Consider the following 17,500-nt stretch of genomic DNA (forward strand, 5'->3'; position numbering starts at 1 on the left):
GCGCAACAACATTAGCACAGGGCAGTTGCTAATGTATACATGCTTGTAGCAAAGAGACAAGGCAGGAAGCAAAACAAGACAGGAAAGAAGACAGGAGAAGAAAACAAGCCAGGAGCAGGAAGCGAAAGAACTAGAGAGAGAGATATAAAAATGGAGAGAACGAGAGAAGAAAGAGAGATTTTGCCTCGAGTTCATCCATCTCTGCTTGCTTGTTGTTGTCTCAGAAAGTTTGTTTATATTTTTAATATTTTCGTATCGTAAGTTTGACAGACATTTCTATTCGACGGTCATTTTACTTTTTTCTTTAACGTATTCTTTTTTTTAAACCACATGAACCCTAGCATCCCGTTTGTGGCAACAATTTGTCAAAGACTGCCGACAATCAGGAACATTTGGTGAAAATGTATCTATTTCTTTTGCCTGTATAAGTATAGGGTTTATGTGGTTAATGTTTTCTATTATTTATGTTTTTTTATGAATTATTGTTGTGTTTGTGAAGTGAGCGGTGGGCTTCACTCCATCCCCCCCATTCACAACGACCACGTGATGTCACGCCTGTGTGTGGCCTCAGATCCCTGCATGGACACCACACATCACTTTAGACCGGGAGGGGGGGGGGGAGGGGGCAAGAAAGGCCACGACGTGCTAAGCTAATAAGCATTTAGAAGCTATACAATTCATACGTTGTCTCCCTCTGCCCACGGAGAGACATTGCAACATTGCAACAATGTCCGAACTGCAATCAAGATGGCAGTGAATTGTCTAAATTGCTTCAAATAACTTTAACTTTGAAGATAGGTAGTAGGCACTACACTGGGCACTGGCCTACGGCGACACAAGTCGGGGATGATGCAAGTGATGAATGCATGCCATACCCGGTGATGCAATAACTATCACTCAGTGTGCAAAACAATATCTACCTCTGAATTAAAAAAAATGTGCCACTTGATCACTATGGGAAAAGTACTCGTGATGTCTAGCTATCTAGCTACATAATGTTACCTACTGTATTATGCTAGGATACGACCACACAACAGAGGCATGTGTTCTAGTGCTACTTTGTAATGTAGGACAGACAGACGGAACTTAATATTGTGTTCAGATGACCCTGCTCACTACAGAACTATACTAAGTTCACAGGTCCACTGTTTGAGTACTAAACACTCATAAACGGCAAAAACAACGAAAAATATGTGGGATTCTTCGTTTAATTTTGTCCCAACTCGTCACCTTATTAAAACCTGGGAGTGAGAATGCAGGTGAGCGCTAGGCTAGGTGAGGCCAGGCCAGGCCAGTGGAAGGCAGGCTATCCTACGTTGGCAGGGCAAGATGAGGCTAGGCTATGTGAGGCTAGGTGAAGTGAGGCTATAGATTAGGCTAGGCTTGGTGAGGCTAGGTGAAGTGAGGCTATAGATTAGGCTTGGTGAGGCTAGGTGAAGTGAGGCTATAGATTAGGCTTGGTGAGGCTAGGTGAAGTGAGGCTATAGATTAGGCTAGGTTTGGTGAGGCTAGGTGAAGTGAGGCTATAGATTAGGCTTGGTGAGGCTAGGTGAAGTGAGGCTATAGATTAGGCTTGGTGAGGCTAGGTGAAGTGAGGCTATAGATTAGGCTAGGCTTGGTGAGGCTAGGTGAAGTGAGGCTATAGATTTGGCTTAGTGAGGCTACAGTAGGTGAAGTGAGGCTATAGATTAGGCTAGGCTATGTGCGGCTAGGCGTGGCTAGACTAGGCTGGCAGGGCAAGATGAGGCTAAAGAATAGGCTAGGATAGCTGCTGAAACCTTAATGCTGCTTAAAAACTGTCTCCTCTCTCAGGCCAGTGGAAGGCAGGCTATCCTACGTTGGCAGGGCAAGATGAGGCTAGGCTATGTGAGGCTAGGTGAAGTGAGGCTATAGATTAGGCTAGGCTTGGTGAGGCTAGGTGAAGTGAGGCTATAGATTAGGCTTGGTGAGGCTAGGTGAAGTGAGGCTATAGATTAGGCTTGGTGAGGCTAGGTGAAGTGAGGCTATAGATTAGGCTAGGTTTGGTGAGGCTAGGTGAAGTGAGGCTATAGATTAGGCTTGGTGAGGCTAGGTGAAGTGAGGCTATAGATTAGGCTTGGTGAGGCTAGGTGAAGTGAGGCTATAGATTAGGCTAGGCTTGGTGAGGCTAGGTGAAGTGAGGCTATAGATTTGGCTTAGTGAGGCTACAGTAGGTGAAGTGAGGCTATAGATTAGGCTAGGCTATGTGCGGCTAGGCGTGGCTAGACTAGGCTGGCAGGGCAAGATGAGGCTAAAGAATAGGCTAGGATAGCTGCTGAAACCTTAATGCTGCTTAAAAACTGTCTCCTCTCTTTTCTTTTCTATCCGTTCCAATGATTAAAGTCCCCATTAATGGTAAGTGTGGCGATGTGTGAGGGAGGGCCAATCAGCATGCAGCCCACAACTCCTCCCCGCCTTGAAGTTATCAGTTGGCATGGCAACGCTGTCATTCACCACCCCTCATCCCAGCAACCCGCCTGCCCGTCACATCATCCTAAACCAATCGTTTAGCAGGTCCCGCCTCCCTGGGGCCTCTCACTCTCTCTGATTGGATATTGTGTTTGTCGTTGTTGTTGTGGTGCATTGTGTCTCATCTCTCCTCCACCAATCACTGGTCATTGCTCGTTACATCGCCGTCAGTGCAGCCATGATTGGTTGAGCTGTGTATGTAGAAGAGAGCTAACTGATTGGACAGTGAGGTCTCAGGCCAGCCAATGAGAGCAGAGATAGAAATAGTACAGAGTGATCTGGGTGCAGGCACGCCTTCGTGTCAAGAGATGCCTAAACCAGGCGTCTATTCCGGGTTTTTAAACAGCTGATGGATGGAGATGACGCTCTCGCACGGCTGCAACTTGTAGCGTCATCAAATAGACAGAAACACTGCCGTGCGCGAGCGTCATTTCCATCCACCAGCTGTTTAAAAGCCCGGGAAGAGACGCCTGGTTTAGGTGTTTTCTTGCCGCCTCTTGACGCGAAGGTGTGGGTACAGGCATTCTCCTGTCAAACATGATGTCTATGACATAGATGATGTCATAATTTATGATGTCATCCTCACTTCACACATGACAGCCAGACATACAAACACTCCAAACCTAGCCTACATTACAGTACAGTTCATAATGATGTTAGTCACTATGTGATTGATTGATTGATTGATTGATTGATTGATTGATTGATTGATACATTGATTGAATGGACATAATTATGAATAGCCTACAATCACATTCTCATAATAACAGATAGTTATACATGTTTTGTATCTTTAATGGCACAATAAGACATGTCGACACTTCCATGTCGTATATTTGTTTGCATTCCTTCTGTTGAGTCGCTCTTTGTCTTCTTAACCAATCAAACAATACAGATAAAGATATACTGTAAAGTATATGAAAAACATAAAACCAATTCCTGAGTCGTCCCAGCCTGTCCCTAATCATAGCGATGTCATTGTAATGACCTCATCTTAGTGACCTCATCATAATTATGTCATCGTAATGACCTCACCATAGTCACCTCATCATAGTGATGTCATCATAGTGACCTCATCATAGTGATGTCACCATAGTCACCTCATCATAGTGACCTCATCATAGTGATGTCATCGTAATGACCTCATCATAGTGATGTCATCGTAGTGACCTCATCATAGTGATGTCACCATAATCACCTCATACTAGTGATGTCACCACAGTGACCTCATCATAGTGACCTCACAATAGTGACCTCATCATAGTGACTTCACAATAGTGTCCTTATCATAGCGACATGTTAGGGTCTGTCTGTCTGTCTGTCTGTCTGTCTGTGTAGCAGAACGAATCACAACCATTTGCTCCTCTCCTCTCCTCTCCTCTCCTCTCCTCTCCTCTCCTCTCCTCTCCTCTCCTCTCCTCTCCTCTCCTCTCCTCTCCTCTCCTCTCCTCTCCTCTCCTCTCCTCTCCTCTCCTCTCCTCTCCTGGTCCAGATGACAGCCACACTATGACCAGTGAGACCAGCAGTCTGGTGCAGCAGTCTCACAGTCAGAGTTATAAGAAGAAGCAGAGAGGAGCAGACGCTGCAGATGTTCCTCCTTATCAAACAGGACAGCTTCATCCAGCCATCAGAGTGGCTGATCTGCTGCAACACATCACCCAGATGAAATGTTCTGAAGGCTACGGATTCAAAGAGGAATATGAGGTGAGAAACAGCAATACACTGAAATATACTCACTAACAACTCATCACCCAGATGAAATGTTCTGAAGGCTACGGATTCAAAGAGGAATATGAGGTGATACATACGTACTAGTACACTGAAATATACTCACTAATAACACCACATCACCCAGATTAAATTTGCGATGGACCAAAGGGTCTTTGTTTTTTGCCATTTTTCCTGTTTTCATTGCAGCTCAAAAGGCACACAGAGAAAGCCCCAGACCACAGAAAATCCACTGAATGTTCAAAGTTCAGGTTGTGTGGGTGTAATTGAGCTCAGAAAACCTAAAATAAAATAAAAACAAATGAAAATGAATGTCATGAAACCTTTAAATCTCTCAATTGTTACCAGTCACCACCTACCTCTCTCTAGCCCACGCAGACATAGAATATAATCAGATCAGACATAATCAGTAGGCGGAGAAGAATCTCTGAAAGTCTGGCTTTGCGAGACTGGAGTGTAACTCAGTGCGGAGGCTGGTGAAAACATTCCAGGCTCTACTATACCACCCATGGCGTCTGTCTAGCACCACCAACACTGTACTGTCAGTCAAAGGCCCCTCGGCATCCGTTTCAAGGATGCCTCTCTCCTCTCTGTTTTGTCCTCTTCTCACGTAGAGGTGTATGGGCTGCATGTGCCTACGGACCAAATACAACACATTCAACAACAGGTTTTTTCTCTGTTTCAGCTGTTATTCTGTTCAACTCTAAATCCCCTGTTCCCCGGCCCACACACCTTAAACCTCGCCCCCCCATACCCCACCTCCTCTGCAGCCCCCCCCCCCCACACACACACACACACACACACACTCCCACATGGCACCTCCCTCTCTCTCTCCATTTATTGAAAGACTGTCTTTAAGAATCTGCCAGTCCCACTCTGTTTAGCTCTCCTGTGTGTGTGTGTGTGTGTGTGTGTGTGTGTGTGTGCATTAGGTAACATCCACACACACACACACACACACACACACACACACACACACACACCTCTGTTTTGGCCCACTAGCTGGTGGGAATATTTATAATGCATATACGTGTGTGTGTGTGTGTGTGTGTGTGTGTGTGTGTGTGTGTGTGTGTGTGTGTGTGTGTGTGTGTGTGTGTGTGTGTGTGTGTGTGTGTGTGTGTGTGTGTGTGTGTGTGTGTGTGTGTGTGTGTGTGTGTGTGTGTGTGTGTGTACTCAGTATTCATAATGGATCAGCCCTGAGGGCAGCCCAATGGCGGGAAGCACACGCACGAACACACGCACGCACGCACGCACTCATGCACGCACGCACACACACACACACACACACACACACACATAAAGTAACTCTACAAAAAACACTCATACTCCTATTCCCGCCCTGAGCAATTTCACCCTCCATTTGCAGAGTTCACACTGAGAAGCTATCGCAGTGTCTCTGTCTTTGTCTCCTGCTCTCTCTTTCGGTTTATAGTCTCTCTCTCATTATCTCTCTTTTTTCTGGCTCTCATTATCTCTCTCTCTTTCTCTCCATATATGGAGTGTGTGGTGACGGACTGACAGGTTTTGCAGGTTTTCATAGTAAACTGCGACCTACGGTCACAATTTCATTGTGCACACATATTAACTATTATTTGAATGTTACTTCAGTATTTCTAATTTCCAATACTGTTACTTCTACTCCACTATATCTCGGATCCAAATATTGCACATTTACTCCACTAGAAATTATTTGAAAACTTTAGTTACTAGATACTTTAACCCATTCTGACCTGAGATCAGATTCATACGAGGTTTCCACTGGACACACACTGGTCTGATGAATCCATTCTGACCTGAGATCAGATTTAAAAAAATGTCAGTCGTTCTTCGATTTTTCAAAAATAGCAGACCTACAAGCTCGTAGCGCGCCACTCGGTGGCGCGCTATGAGCTTGTAGATCTGCTATTTTTCAATAGCTAAAGCATAGCATGATGCTAACACCAAAATGCGTTCCCGTTCAGAATGGGTTAACCACTTAATACATTAACACTATACACATTTTGGTCATTTGAAAATAGCAGATCTATACAAGCTCACAATGCGTTGTGAGCTTGTAGATCAGCTATTTTCTTAACTTGTGAAATGGGACATTCTGCAATATGAGTACTTTTACTGTTAGTACTAAGTATATTTTGTCGCAGATACATGTACATTTGTAATTTTACTTGAGTACATTTAGCAGTGTTTATACTTTTAAGTAAAACATTTTTGTACTTTTTTCCACCACATACATATTTACCGTGAATATATTGCATGGCTTTTATAGATATTATTTCTTTCATCAAGACTAAATTGTATTTTATCGTATTTTCTATTTGTTTAAAATAATATTCTGTTACGGTAAGAAAAACAACAACCCTGTATTAAATATTTATATTCCTCTTCTGCTTCAAGAGGCTGATCATAATCAACACATGTTGATTAATGTTCACACACACACACACACGCACGCACACACGCACACACACACACACACACACACACACACACACACACACACACACACACACACACACACACACACACACAACTGAGTACTATATGAATAATTAATACGTTTTAATTCAAGTGAGTTCAAATGTACATACAAAGCTGTTTTTAGGGGGGTTTTTTCTCCCTATTTTGCTACTTTCCTAGTTCAAACAATAATAATGAGACGAAATAGTTGTTGGTCCAAAGACTTTCTCTTTGGCAGTGCAAACGTATGCTTTTTCATGCCAATAAAGCTCCTTTGAATTGAAATTAATAGCATTTAGAGACAGACATGGAGTGAGAGAGAGAGAGAGAGAGAGAGAGAGAGAGAGAGAGATAGATAGATACTGTAGATAGAGAGAGAGAGAGATACTGTAGATAGAGAGAGAGAGATACTGTAGATAGAGAGAGAGAGAGAGAGAGGCGGGGGGGTATAGATATAGATAAAGAGTCTGAAACATTTCTGATTTACATTATTCATAGAGGTTGATAACTGTGTGTGTGTGTGTGTGTGTGTGTGTGTGTGTGTGTGTGTGTGTGTGTGTGTGTGTGTGTGTGCGTGTGTGTGTGCACACGCGTGCGCATGCGTGCAGTGTGTGTGCCTCCGTGTGCACACTTGTGCTCTCATTTACTCTAATTTCGATCAGCTTTGCTGTCAGACTTAGATGGCCTCTGGTGTGTGTGTGTGTGTGTGTGTGTGTGTGTGTGTGTGTGTGCGCGCGTGTGTGCGTGCGTGTGCGTGAGCATTATATTAAAGTGCCTCTTAATAACTTACTTTTAGTAATCTCCCTACCTGTCTAATTGCCTGCCTCTGTGTGTGTGTGTGTGTGTGTGTGTGTGTGTGTGTGTGTGTGTGTGTGTGTGTGTGTGTGTGTGTGTGTGTGTGTGTGTGTGTGTGTGTGTGTGTGTGTGTGTGTGTGTGTGTGTGTGTGTGTGTGTGTGTGTGTGTGTGTGTGTGTGTGTGTGTGTGTGTGTGTGTGTGTGTGTCTCTAGAGTTTCTTCGAGGGTCAGTCGGCAGCGTGGGACTCGGCCAAGAAGGACGAGAACCGCATGAAGAATCGCTATGGCAACATCATCGCCTGTACGTATACGGGCTATGGGAGAGTTAGAATGGTGTAAAAGGAGAACAATGAGCTGTCCGTACGGGCTATGGGAGAGTTAGAATGGTGTAAAAGGAGAACAATGAGCTGTCCGTACGGGCTATGGGAGAGTTAGAATGGTGTAAAAGGAGAACAATGAGCTGTCCGTACGGGCTATGGGAGAGTTAGAATGGTGTAAAAGGAGAACAATGAGCTGTCCATACGGGCTATGGGAGAGTTAGAATGGTGTAAAAGGAGAACAATGAGCTGTCCGTACGGGCTATGGGAGAGTTAGAATGGTGTAAAAGGAGAACAATGAGCTGTCCGTACGGGCTATGGGAGAGTTAGAATGGTGTAAAAGGAGAACAATGAGCTGTCCATACGGGCTATGGGAGAGTTAGAATGGTGTAAAAGGAGAACAATGAGCTGTCCGTACGGGCTATGGGAGAGTTAGAATGGTGTAAAAGGAGAACAATGAGCTGTCCATACGGGCTATGGGAGAGTTAGAATGGTGTAAAAGGAGAACAATGAGCTGTCCATACGGGCTATGGGAGAGTTAGAATGGTGTAAAAGGAGAACAATGAGCTGTCCATACGGGCTATGGGAGAGTTAGAATGGTGTAAAAGGAGAACAATGAGCTGTCCATACGGGCTATGGGAGAGTTAGAATGGTGTAAAAGGAGAACAATGAGCTGTCCATACGGGCTATGGGAGAGTTAGAATGGTGTAAAAGGAGAACAATGAGCTGTCCATACGGGCTATGGGAGAGTTAGAATGGTATAAAAGGAGAACAATGAGCTGTCCGTACGGGCTATGGGAGAGTTAGAATGGTGTAAAAGGAGAACAATGAGCTGTCCATACAGGCTATGGGAGAGTTAGAATGGTGTAAAAGGAGAACAATGAGCTGTCCTTACGGGCTATGGGACAGTTAGAATGGTGTAAAAGGAGAACAATGAGCTGTCCATACGGGCTATGGGACAGTTAGAATGGTGTAAAAGGAGAACAATGAGCTGTCCATACGGGCTATGGGACAGTTAGAATGGTGTAAAAGGAGAACAATGAGCTGTCCGTACGGACTATGGGAGAGTTAGAATGGTGTAAAAGGAGAACAATGAGCTGTCCATACGGGCTATGGGAGAGTTAGAATGGTGTAAAACAGGGGTCTGCAACCTTTTTGAAACAAAGTGCCATGTTTTTAGTTTCTGATAGTCAGTGTGTCACTTTAATGACACAACATGTTTTGATTGTCCACGAATATAACTTTTTCCCTTGTTAAATATTCTTTCACATTGTTATAATGATCATTAGACTCTGAGCAGAGCCCTCCTATCTCCCTCCCCCAGTCAGAGTTCACCGTTTTAATGAATGTACAATGATGTGCAAGATGTCATTTACATACAAATATGAGTGAATTCATTCATTTATTTGATTTGATTTTACATTTTTAAATTGTTTATTTACCGGTATTTTATTTTATTTCCATGCCAGTGTGCCAGTGACCACCCTCCTTTGTGCCAAGGTTGGCACCAGTGTCAAAGGTTGCCTACCCCTGGTGTAAAAGGAGAACAATGAGCTGTCTGTACGGGCTATGGGAGAGTTAGAATGGTGTAAAAGAAATATGGAGCAACAATATATAAAATCAGCCGGAATGTACAGTGCTCATAGCACTGTACAGCAGTGCTAATCGTGTGTGTGTGTGTGTGTGTGTGTGTGTGTGTGTGTGTGTGTGTGTAGATGATCACTCTCGTGTTCGTCTACAGCCACAGGAAGGAGAGAGCGGCTCAGATTATATCAACGCAAACTATGTGGATGTAAGTAAAGCTGTCTGTCTGTCTGTCTGTCTGTCTGTCTGTCTGTCTGTCTGTCTGTCTGTCCACATTAAAAACATCACAAACTGAAACTGGACCTAATAATGTAAAACTTTTCCTCTCCTCTCCTCTCCTCTCCTCTCCTCTCCTCTCCTCTCCTCTCCTCTCCTCTCCTCTCCTCTCCTCTCCTCTCCTCTCCTCTCCTCTCAGGGGTACCACAGACCTAATCACTACATTGCTACTCAAGGTCCCATGCAGGAGACAGTGTATGACTTTTGGAGGATGGTTTGGCAGGAAAACACTGCAGCCATCGTCATGGTAACCAACCTGGTGGAAGTGGGCAGGGTGAGTCTCACGCACACACACAGGCACACAGAATACGTTGAATAACAACCAAAAAATATTAAAATCCTATCATTGTTCCGCCCGTTAAAACCTTGTAAGGACGCCAATTAACAAAGCAGCTAATGAACTGGTCAGAGCAGTATTCTCAGAGGTTTTAATTTCAAGGATCCCAAATTGTTATGAATTTGGCCGCCGACCCCCATCCTAAAATATGTCTGTGCCAGGGACGCCCACACAACATGTTCTCTGTTTCTGTTGTTCTTCTTTGTTCATTTGTTTTGATAGCCAAAGTATCATTTTGATCAGGTGTAATGTTTTCGGGGGATCATTTCAACCACACACATCTTGTACGGGGGTCCCTGGTACAGAACGCGCTCCCGTGGCCAAATATAGATATTTAATTTGGGGGTCCAAGACATAGAAATGTTTAAGAGGATGCAAACTGAGAGACAGTCTGCTTGAAAAGAAAAGAAAAGAAAAATAAATGAAGTTGGGGGGGTGGAGGGTGTGGGGGGGGGGGGGGGGGGGGGGGTAATCAGCCTGATCTATCCCACAATCCTCCTCTGTTCCTCTCTTGAGCAGATCCCAGGTGCATTGTGGGTAATGAGAGTTGGGAAAGGAGAACACGCCCCCAGGTGTGTGAGTGTGTGTGTGTGTGTGGTTGGTTGGATGCGTGCATGAGCATGTGCACACTCACGCGCACGCGCGCGTGTGTGTGTGTGTGTGTATTTGCCTGCGTGCGTGCGTGCGTGTGTCTGCGACTCTGCGTGCGTGCGTCCCCCCGTCCCCCCAGGCTCTCATGGTATCTGGAACATAGCTAAGGTTTTCTCAAGGTTCTTGAGCAGGACAGAGGTTACCGTAATATACAGACAGACAGACAGACAGACAGACAGACAGACAGACAGACAGACAGACAGACAGACAGACAGACAGACAGACAGAAATGTAAACTACGCAAAAAAAATTAAAAGCCATCCATTTAAATCAATCAATTTTATGTATACTATAGTCTCGAGACACTTTGCATATAGAGTATGTGCAGATTGGAGGTTGGAGGAGTGGACCAGGACTCTGTCAGTACAAACTAAAGCTCTCCATCCATCACCATGCATCCTCATCCATACATACTGGGCCGGGACACATTTTCCTTTAACCCATTCTGACCTGAGATCAGATTCATACGAGGTTTCCGCTGGACACACACTGGTCTGATTAACCCATTCTGACCTGAGATCAGATTCTAAAAATGTCAGTCGACTCTTCGATTTTTCAAAAATAGCAGACCTACAAGCTCGTAGCGCGCCACTCGGTGGCGCGCTATGAGCTTGTAGATCTGCTATTTTTCAATAGCTAAAGCATAACATGATGCTAACACCAAAATGGGTGCCCGTTCAGAATGGGTTAAGTTACTTACGTATAATCTTGAGGTAGTTTTGACTTTTTTGCCGCATTTCCATATTCCTTAACTTTGTATTATTGTAATATTGTACTTTTTACTACACTGCAATTATTTGAAAACTTTAGTTTCTAGTTATTTTTTGGATTATTACTTTTTACAAAACATACTGTGCATGAACTTCGACTATTTGAAAATAGCAGATCTACAAGATTGTAGATCTGCTCTTCTCAAGATATTAATTTAATACATTTTGAAAAGTTGTGATTATTAGTATTATTGTTATTTTCCCCCACATTTCCTGAAAAGTAAAATTTTTGGACATACAGTAAAAGGTTCCCACCTGACAGCGAGGATATGCTCCCTCCACCCTTAAACCATTTAGACGCATCTGTGTCAATTTATAGTTTTTTCACAATTCTCCTAAAATAGCAGATCTACAAGCTCATAGCACGGCACCGAGTGCCCCTCTACGAGCTTGTAGATCTGCTATTTTAGAAAAATTGTAAAAAATGTGTGCAAATCATTGAATGTATATTCTTTCACAGCACAGGGGCGGGGGGGGGGTGTCCCTGGAACAACATTTTCAGATGGGGGTTGGCGGCCAATTACAGATAATTCTGGGGATCCTTGACATGTAATAGTTTAAGAACCACTGATATTAGAAACATGTGTTTTTCAGAAAACTGTCATGGTGATTCAGAAGACATTTGTAGAATCTGGTCTCAGGTCTAATAAATGGGATTAACCAGACGGTTACAGATCATCTGATATCTAAAACATGGACAGAACCTTTCTCATGTCAAGGACCCCCAAATTGACACTCATTAGCCCCGCGGACCTAACCTGACGCTGCCAGATCCAAAAAGCTTGCTACACAAATTTGTTTCACAGCTTATTTGGATCTGGGATCGCGGAAGCAAATTCGATGACGGGGCTGTTCCTTTTTTTCAAGATACATGGTAGATGATTGGATGGGAGCGTCTGTCTGGATCACCGTGTGGGCGTGCAAACACAACCAATCATATCGACGTGTCTATATACCGTCACATCCGCATCCCGCCTTTAGCTCACGCTGATTGGTTCGGTACGAAGCAGATCTGACTCAGGGCTCAACTCCGAGATCCCAGATGAGTGTTGTGTTGGGGAATATGTTTCCGCAATACCGCCCTCATCTGGCAGCGTCAGGTTACCGCGGACCCCCATTTGAAAACATGCCAGGTCATGCATTAGGCTACGGACCCCCCCCCCCCCCCCCCTTTAATGACATCTCTATCTCTGGGACCCCCAATTTATATTGTAAAATCAATGTTAATTTTAACTCTCAGAGTTACCCATAAGGGTCAATTTGGTTCCAAACTATCATTTAACTGGGGACCCCCTGGAACTCCTTCAAGGACCCCTGGGGGTCCCCGGACCCCACTTTGGGAACCACTGCTCTAAAACATGGACACTTCCTCCACACTGCTTTTGTGAAACACAAAGAGAGACAGACAGAGACGGAGTCACAGACCGTGACATAGAGATACAGATACAGAGAGAGGAGAGATTTCTATCAACAACATCAATTCTGTATGTTGTGATTGCACCTTGCGCCATGCACTTTCTATACTTTGTGTTGTAACTTAATTTTGTGTGTGTGTGTGTGTGTGTGTGTGTGTGTGTGTGTGTGTGTGTGTGTGTGTGTGTGTGTGTGTGTGTGTGTGTGTGTGTGTGTGTCTCAGGTAAAGTGCTGTAAATACTGGCCAGACGACACAGAGATCTACAGAGACATGAAGGTGACTCTGATAGACACACAACTACTGTCTGAGTACGTTATCAGGACCTTCGCTGTGGAGAAGGTACACACACACACACACACACACACACACACACACACACACACACACACACACACACACACACACACACGCATTGTTACTTTTTACTTCAATACAAAATGTGAGTTCTTCCATCTCCGTCCCTGAGGTGAACCACGGTCTCACACTGCCACCTAGTGTCCAAACTCTTTTGGTTTGCAATAGAAATACATTAACAAGTTGCTTGTGTATTAAGTTACTAGTTATCATATTACTAATTTTAAAAAGTAATTGTATGACATTACTTATTATTACTTGATATCAAGAGTACATATGACAAAATTACTTTTTTATACCTGACCTGCATGTACAAGGTATGTCACATTTTTGTGATAAGGTGCATGTGTAAATAGAACTGATCTATAAGCTAACAATGGGTTGCATCACAATGTGTTGGTAGTTTGTAGATCTGTACTTTTGTCAGTCAGTCATTGTAACTTAGTAACTCAAACACTATTAGTTACTAATGAATGATGATATTAACGGAAAATAAAATACGGACACACTCAAAATACTAACAAATGATTATGTTGTGGAATTTAATTTAATTTTACATTCATGCTGCAAATTATGCAAATATGCATAGCCTAATTTATTGTGTATGACATTTTTACAATTACATTTTACAATTTACAATTTGCAATTCAGGCATTTAGCAGACGCTCTTAATCCAAAGTGACCATACTGTGTGTGTGTGTGTGTGTGTGTGTGTGTGTGCGTGTGTGTGTGTGCGTTTGCGTCCGTGTGCAACTGTGCATGTGCGTCCGTGTGCGTGTTGCAGAGAGGAGCTCAGGAGATCAGAGAGATGGTTCAGTTTCATTTCACCGGCTGGCCGGACCACGGTGTTCCATATCATTCTACTGGTCTGCTGGGCTTCATAAGACGAGTCAAAGCCAAGAGTCCTGTTCACACTGGACCCACGGTGGTGCACTGCAGGTACACACGCATTCATGCACATTCAACACACCCAGTGAAGTGTGTGAGGGTCAGGACTTAAATGTTTAGACAGAGCAGTGGTTTTCAACCCTTTTCACATCAAGGTCCATTATCGTTTATATCAGCATTTGAGCCACGGACTGCCATCTAATGACATTTAGCCTCTAGAATACGTTGTTGTCGTTGAATAAGATTTTGTCCACAATTCCATGCTGTATATTGATGTTGGTACCATTAGGAGAGATAACAGGCAGACATTTATCAACATATCAAGTCTTTGTAAATTAAGTAATGCAGATGTTTTAACAATATTTTAACTCTTGAGAGCATAACATTAATTTCATTTTACACCCGAGTTAAATATCTAATAAGGGTCCATTTGGTTTGCCAACTCCATCATTTAGCTGGGGACCACCTGGAACCCCCTCAAGGACCACTGGTGGTCCCCGGACCACTGGTTGAAAACCACTGCTTTAGAGAACTGGGCCAATATCTCCTCTCAGAGACCCCTTTTCCACCGGTTCAGTTCTTTTTGGTTCTTAGTCCTTGAGCCAGAGTTAATTATTCATTGAGTGGGCAAAACTGGTCTATATTACATTGTTTATATGATCAATATAAGTAAATTAATATATGATAGCCCTTCCACAGTAGTCGCTTTTTTCTATTTTTGCATATTTTCCTATATAATACCTAATTTGCATATTAAAAAAATGTGAAATGTGTAATACAATAAATCATTGTCTTCATGTATTGTAAGTAAAGTTTCATGGTGATAACAATTTAATATAGGTATGGTTTTGCCCACCCAATTCATAATTAAGGTTGCAAATTTGGAGCTCTGGCTCATGGACTAAGAACCAAAATGGACCCGAAAAGGGTCAGTGAGCTAATGGTTTATACTGCATGTGGAGTCACGCTGCCATCTACAGGTATAGTCATGTTGAAAACGTGTGTGTGTGTGTGTGTGTGTGTGTGTGTGTGTGTGTGTGTGTGTGTGTGTGTGTGTGTGTGTCTGTCAGTGCGGGGGCGGGCCGTACAGGTTGTTTCATAGTGATTGACATCATGCTGGACATGGCCGACAGAGAAGGAGTCGTTGACATTTATAACTGCGTACGAGAGCTACGCGCACGAAGGGTTAACATGGTGCAGACCGAGGTAGGACCACACACACCACACACACACACACATGGACGCACGCACGCACACATGCACGCACACATGCACGCACACATGCACGCACGCACACAGCCTCACTGTTGGCGTGTTATTAAAACAACAAATACAATTAAATAAAATAACTGCATCAGTACTGAGCAACTAACGATGTTACTGGGCAAACAATTTCAAATGTGCCTCATATTCAATAATTATTTTTGATTTGATTTGTGGAAAAACGTCATTAAAAAGCAAAACAAACAAACAAACATCCAGTTTACCAGTTGCATAATGATACAGTATACTTATAGACAGATTTTTTAGTGCACATCCAGGTGGAAGAGGTGCTGGTATAGTAGGCAAGATATTGTATTCAAGCCAGAACAAAAAAAAACGAAAGAGAAAGAGAGAGAGAGACACGTTGTGCGAATAAACTTTGCAAAGCATTGAAAAGTCCCTTCCTTTTCTTTAAGGGGAGTTTTGGACCTGTAAGGGTCCATTTGGTTTCATTGTACACTCTCAAGAGTTACATTATTCTTAAACACGAAGTCTACACAATTAGATAATGTAGAAGATTTTTTATCAAAAGTTTGCCTGTTGGTACCTATGGTACCACGTCATTACAGTATGGAATTGTGGCCAGAATCTTATCCAACGATAACAAAATAGTCTTGACGGTCTGAGAGGCTAAATGTCATCAAATGGTGGACCGTGGTTCAAATGTTGAATAACTAATGGACCTTGAAATGAAAAGGGTTGAAAACCACTGTACTACATACAGTAATAATAATAATAATACATTTTATTTATATGGCGCCTTTCAGGTCACTCAAGGTCGCCTAACAAAACAGAAAAGAAATACAATACAATAAAGCAAGTTTAAAATACACACAAAGGCCTGCAGCAGACTTTTACTCAAGGTGGGAGTAAGCTTGTCTGAATAGGTGAGTTTTGAGGTGGGATTTGAAGGTGGGGAGTGAGTCCATGTTTCGAATGTCGGGGGGAAGGCTGTTCCAGAGGCGAGGGGCAGAGCGGCTGAAAGCTCTACCCCCCATGGTGGACAAACGAGCTGGGGGAACAGTGAGGTTGGTGGAGGAGGCAGACCTAAGTGACCGGGTGGGAGTGCTGATATGGATGAGATCAGACAGGTATGGGGGGGAGAGGTTATGGATGGCATTGAATGTGTTGAGGAGGATCTTGTAATCTATGCGGTATTTGATGGGTAGCCAGTGGAGTTGGTGAAGAAGTATAGTCAAGGAACAGTATAGTCAAGGAAGGAACCATATGCCAAATATAGGAACCTAACTAGGATGAATCCTACACTGTAACATTCTCAATGCTAATTTAACTTTGAGGGTCCTCAATGATGTTCTTCTGTCTCCCTCCCTTTCTCTCTTAAAGGAACAGTATGTGTTTATCCATGACGCCATCTTGGAGGCGTGTCTATGCGGTGACACCACCGTGCCAGCCAATCACCTGCAGTCGGTCTACTATGAGATGAATCGATTGGATCCTCAGACCAACAGCAGCCCAATCAAAGAAGAGTTCAGAGTAAACACGCCTTAATAATAATACAAATACTACTACTACTACTACTACTACTACTACCAGTAAGACGCGCAAACGCGGGAAGCGAACGCAGCTGAGACCCTGCAGATCATGTCTGTCTGTCTGTCTGTCTGTCTGTGTGTCTGTCCCGCTGTTACTGTATATGTGGACCTGGCCCCTTTTGTGCCCATATATGGAGCTGAGTGATTGCTGATGCAACACACTCCATATTTGGACGTATAGCGGGACAGACAGACACGCAGACATCTGCTAGGTCTCATAGTAAGTGCTCACTGCGTTTGCAACTACTACTACTACTAATAATAATAATAATAATATTCATAAAAGAAACAGGAAAGGCAGTATGACATTATTAAAAATATGTCAAATAAATAGTATCATCAATACACAGTAGTATTTGGAATTTTCAGTAATATTTGGAACTATACAGTTGTGTTTGGAACTATAATAATGGTTGGACTCGTGTGTGTGTGTGTGTGTGTGTGTGTGTGTGTGTGTGTGTGTGTGTGTGTGTGTGTGTGTGTGTGTGTGTGTGTGTGTGTGTGTGTGCGTGCAGACATTGAACATGGTGACTCCTACGCTGCGTGTTGAAGACTGCAGCATCTCCTTGCTGCCCAGGAACCATGAGAAGAACCGCTGCATGGATGTTCTACCTCCAGACAGA

General features: G+C 43.5%; 1 protein-coding gene across 1 annotated transcript in view; it reads left to right on the plus strand.

The window, feature by feature from the left end:
• The window catches only part of LOC308336762 (receptor-type tyrosine-protein phosphatase mu-like), a 128,588-nt gene that overhangs the window by 104,196 nt on the left and 6,892 nt on the right, over positions 1-17,500 (plus strand). Inside the window, 9 exon segments of the mRNA XM_080794302.1 lie at positions 3,980-4,191; positions 7,684-7,771; positions 9,503-9,579; positions 9,787-9,921; positions 13,042-13,158; positions 13,958-14,112; positions 15,132-15,267; positions 16,669-16,818; positions 17,393-17,500. The exon segment at positions 17,393-17,500 is cut by the window's right edge and continues 66 nt beyond it. Of these exon segments, the coding sequence (XP_080650428.1) occupies positions 3,980-4,191; positions 7,684-7,771; positions 9,503-9,579; positions 9,787-9,921; positions 13,042-13,158; positions 13,958-14,112; positions 15,132-15,267; positions 16,669-16,818; positions 17,393-17,500 (1,178 nt within the window).

This window comes from Protomyctophum bolini (assembly GCF_963924005.1).
Source record: "Protomyctophum bolini genome assembly, chromosome: 21".
NCBI classification, from domain to species: domain Eukaryota; kingdom Metazoa; phylum Chordata; class Actinopteri; order Myctophiformes; family Myctophidae; genus Protomyctophum; species Protomyctophum bolini.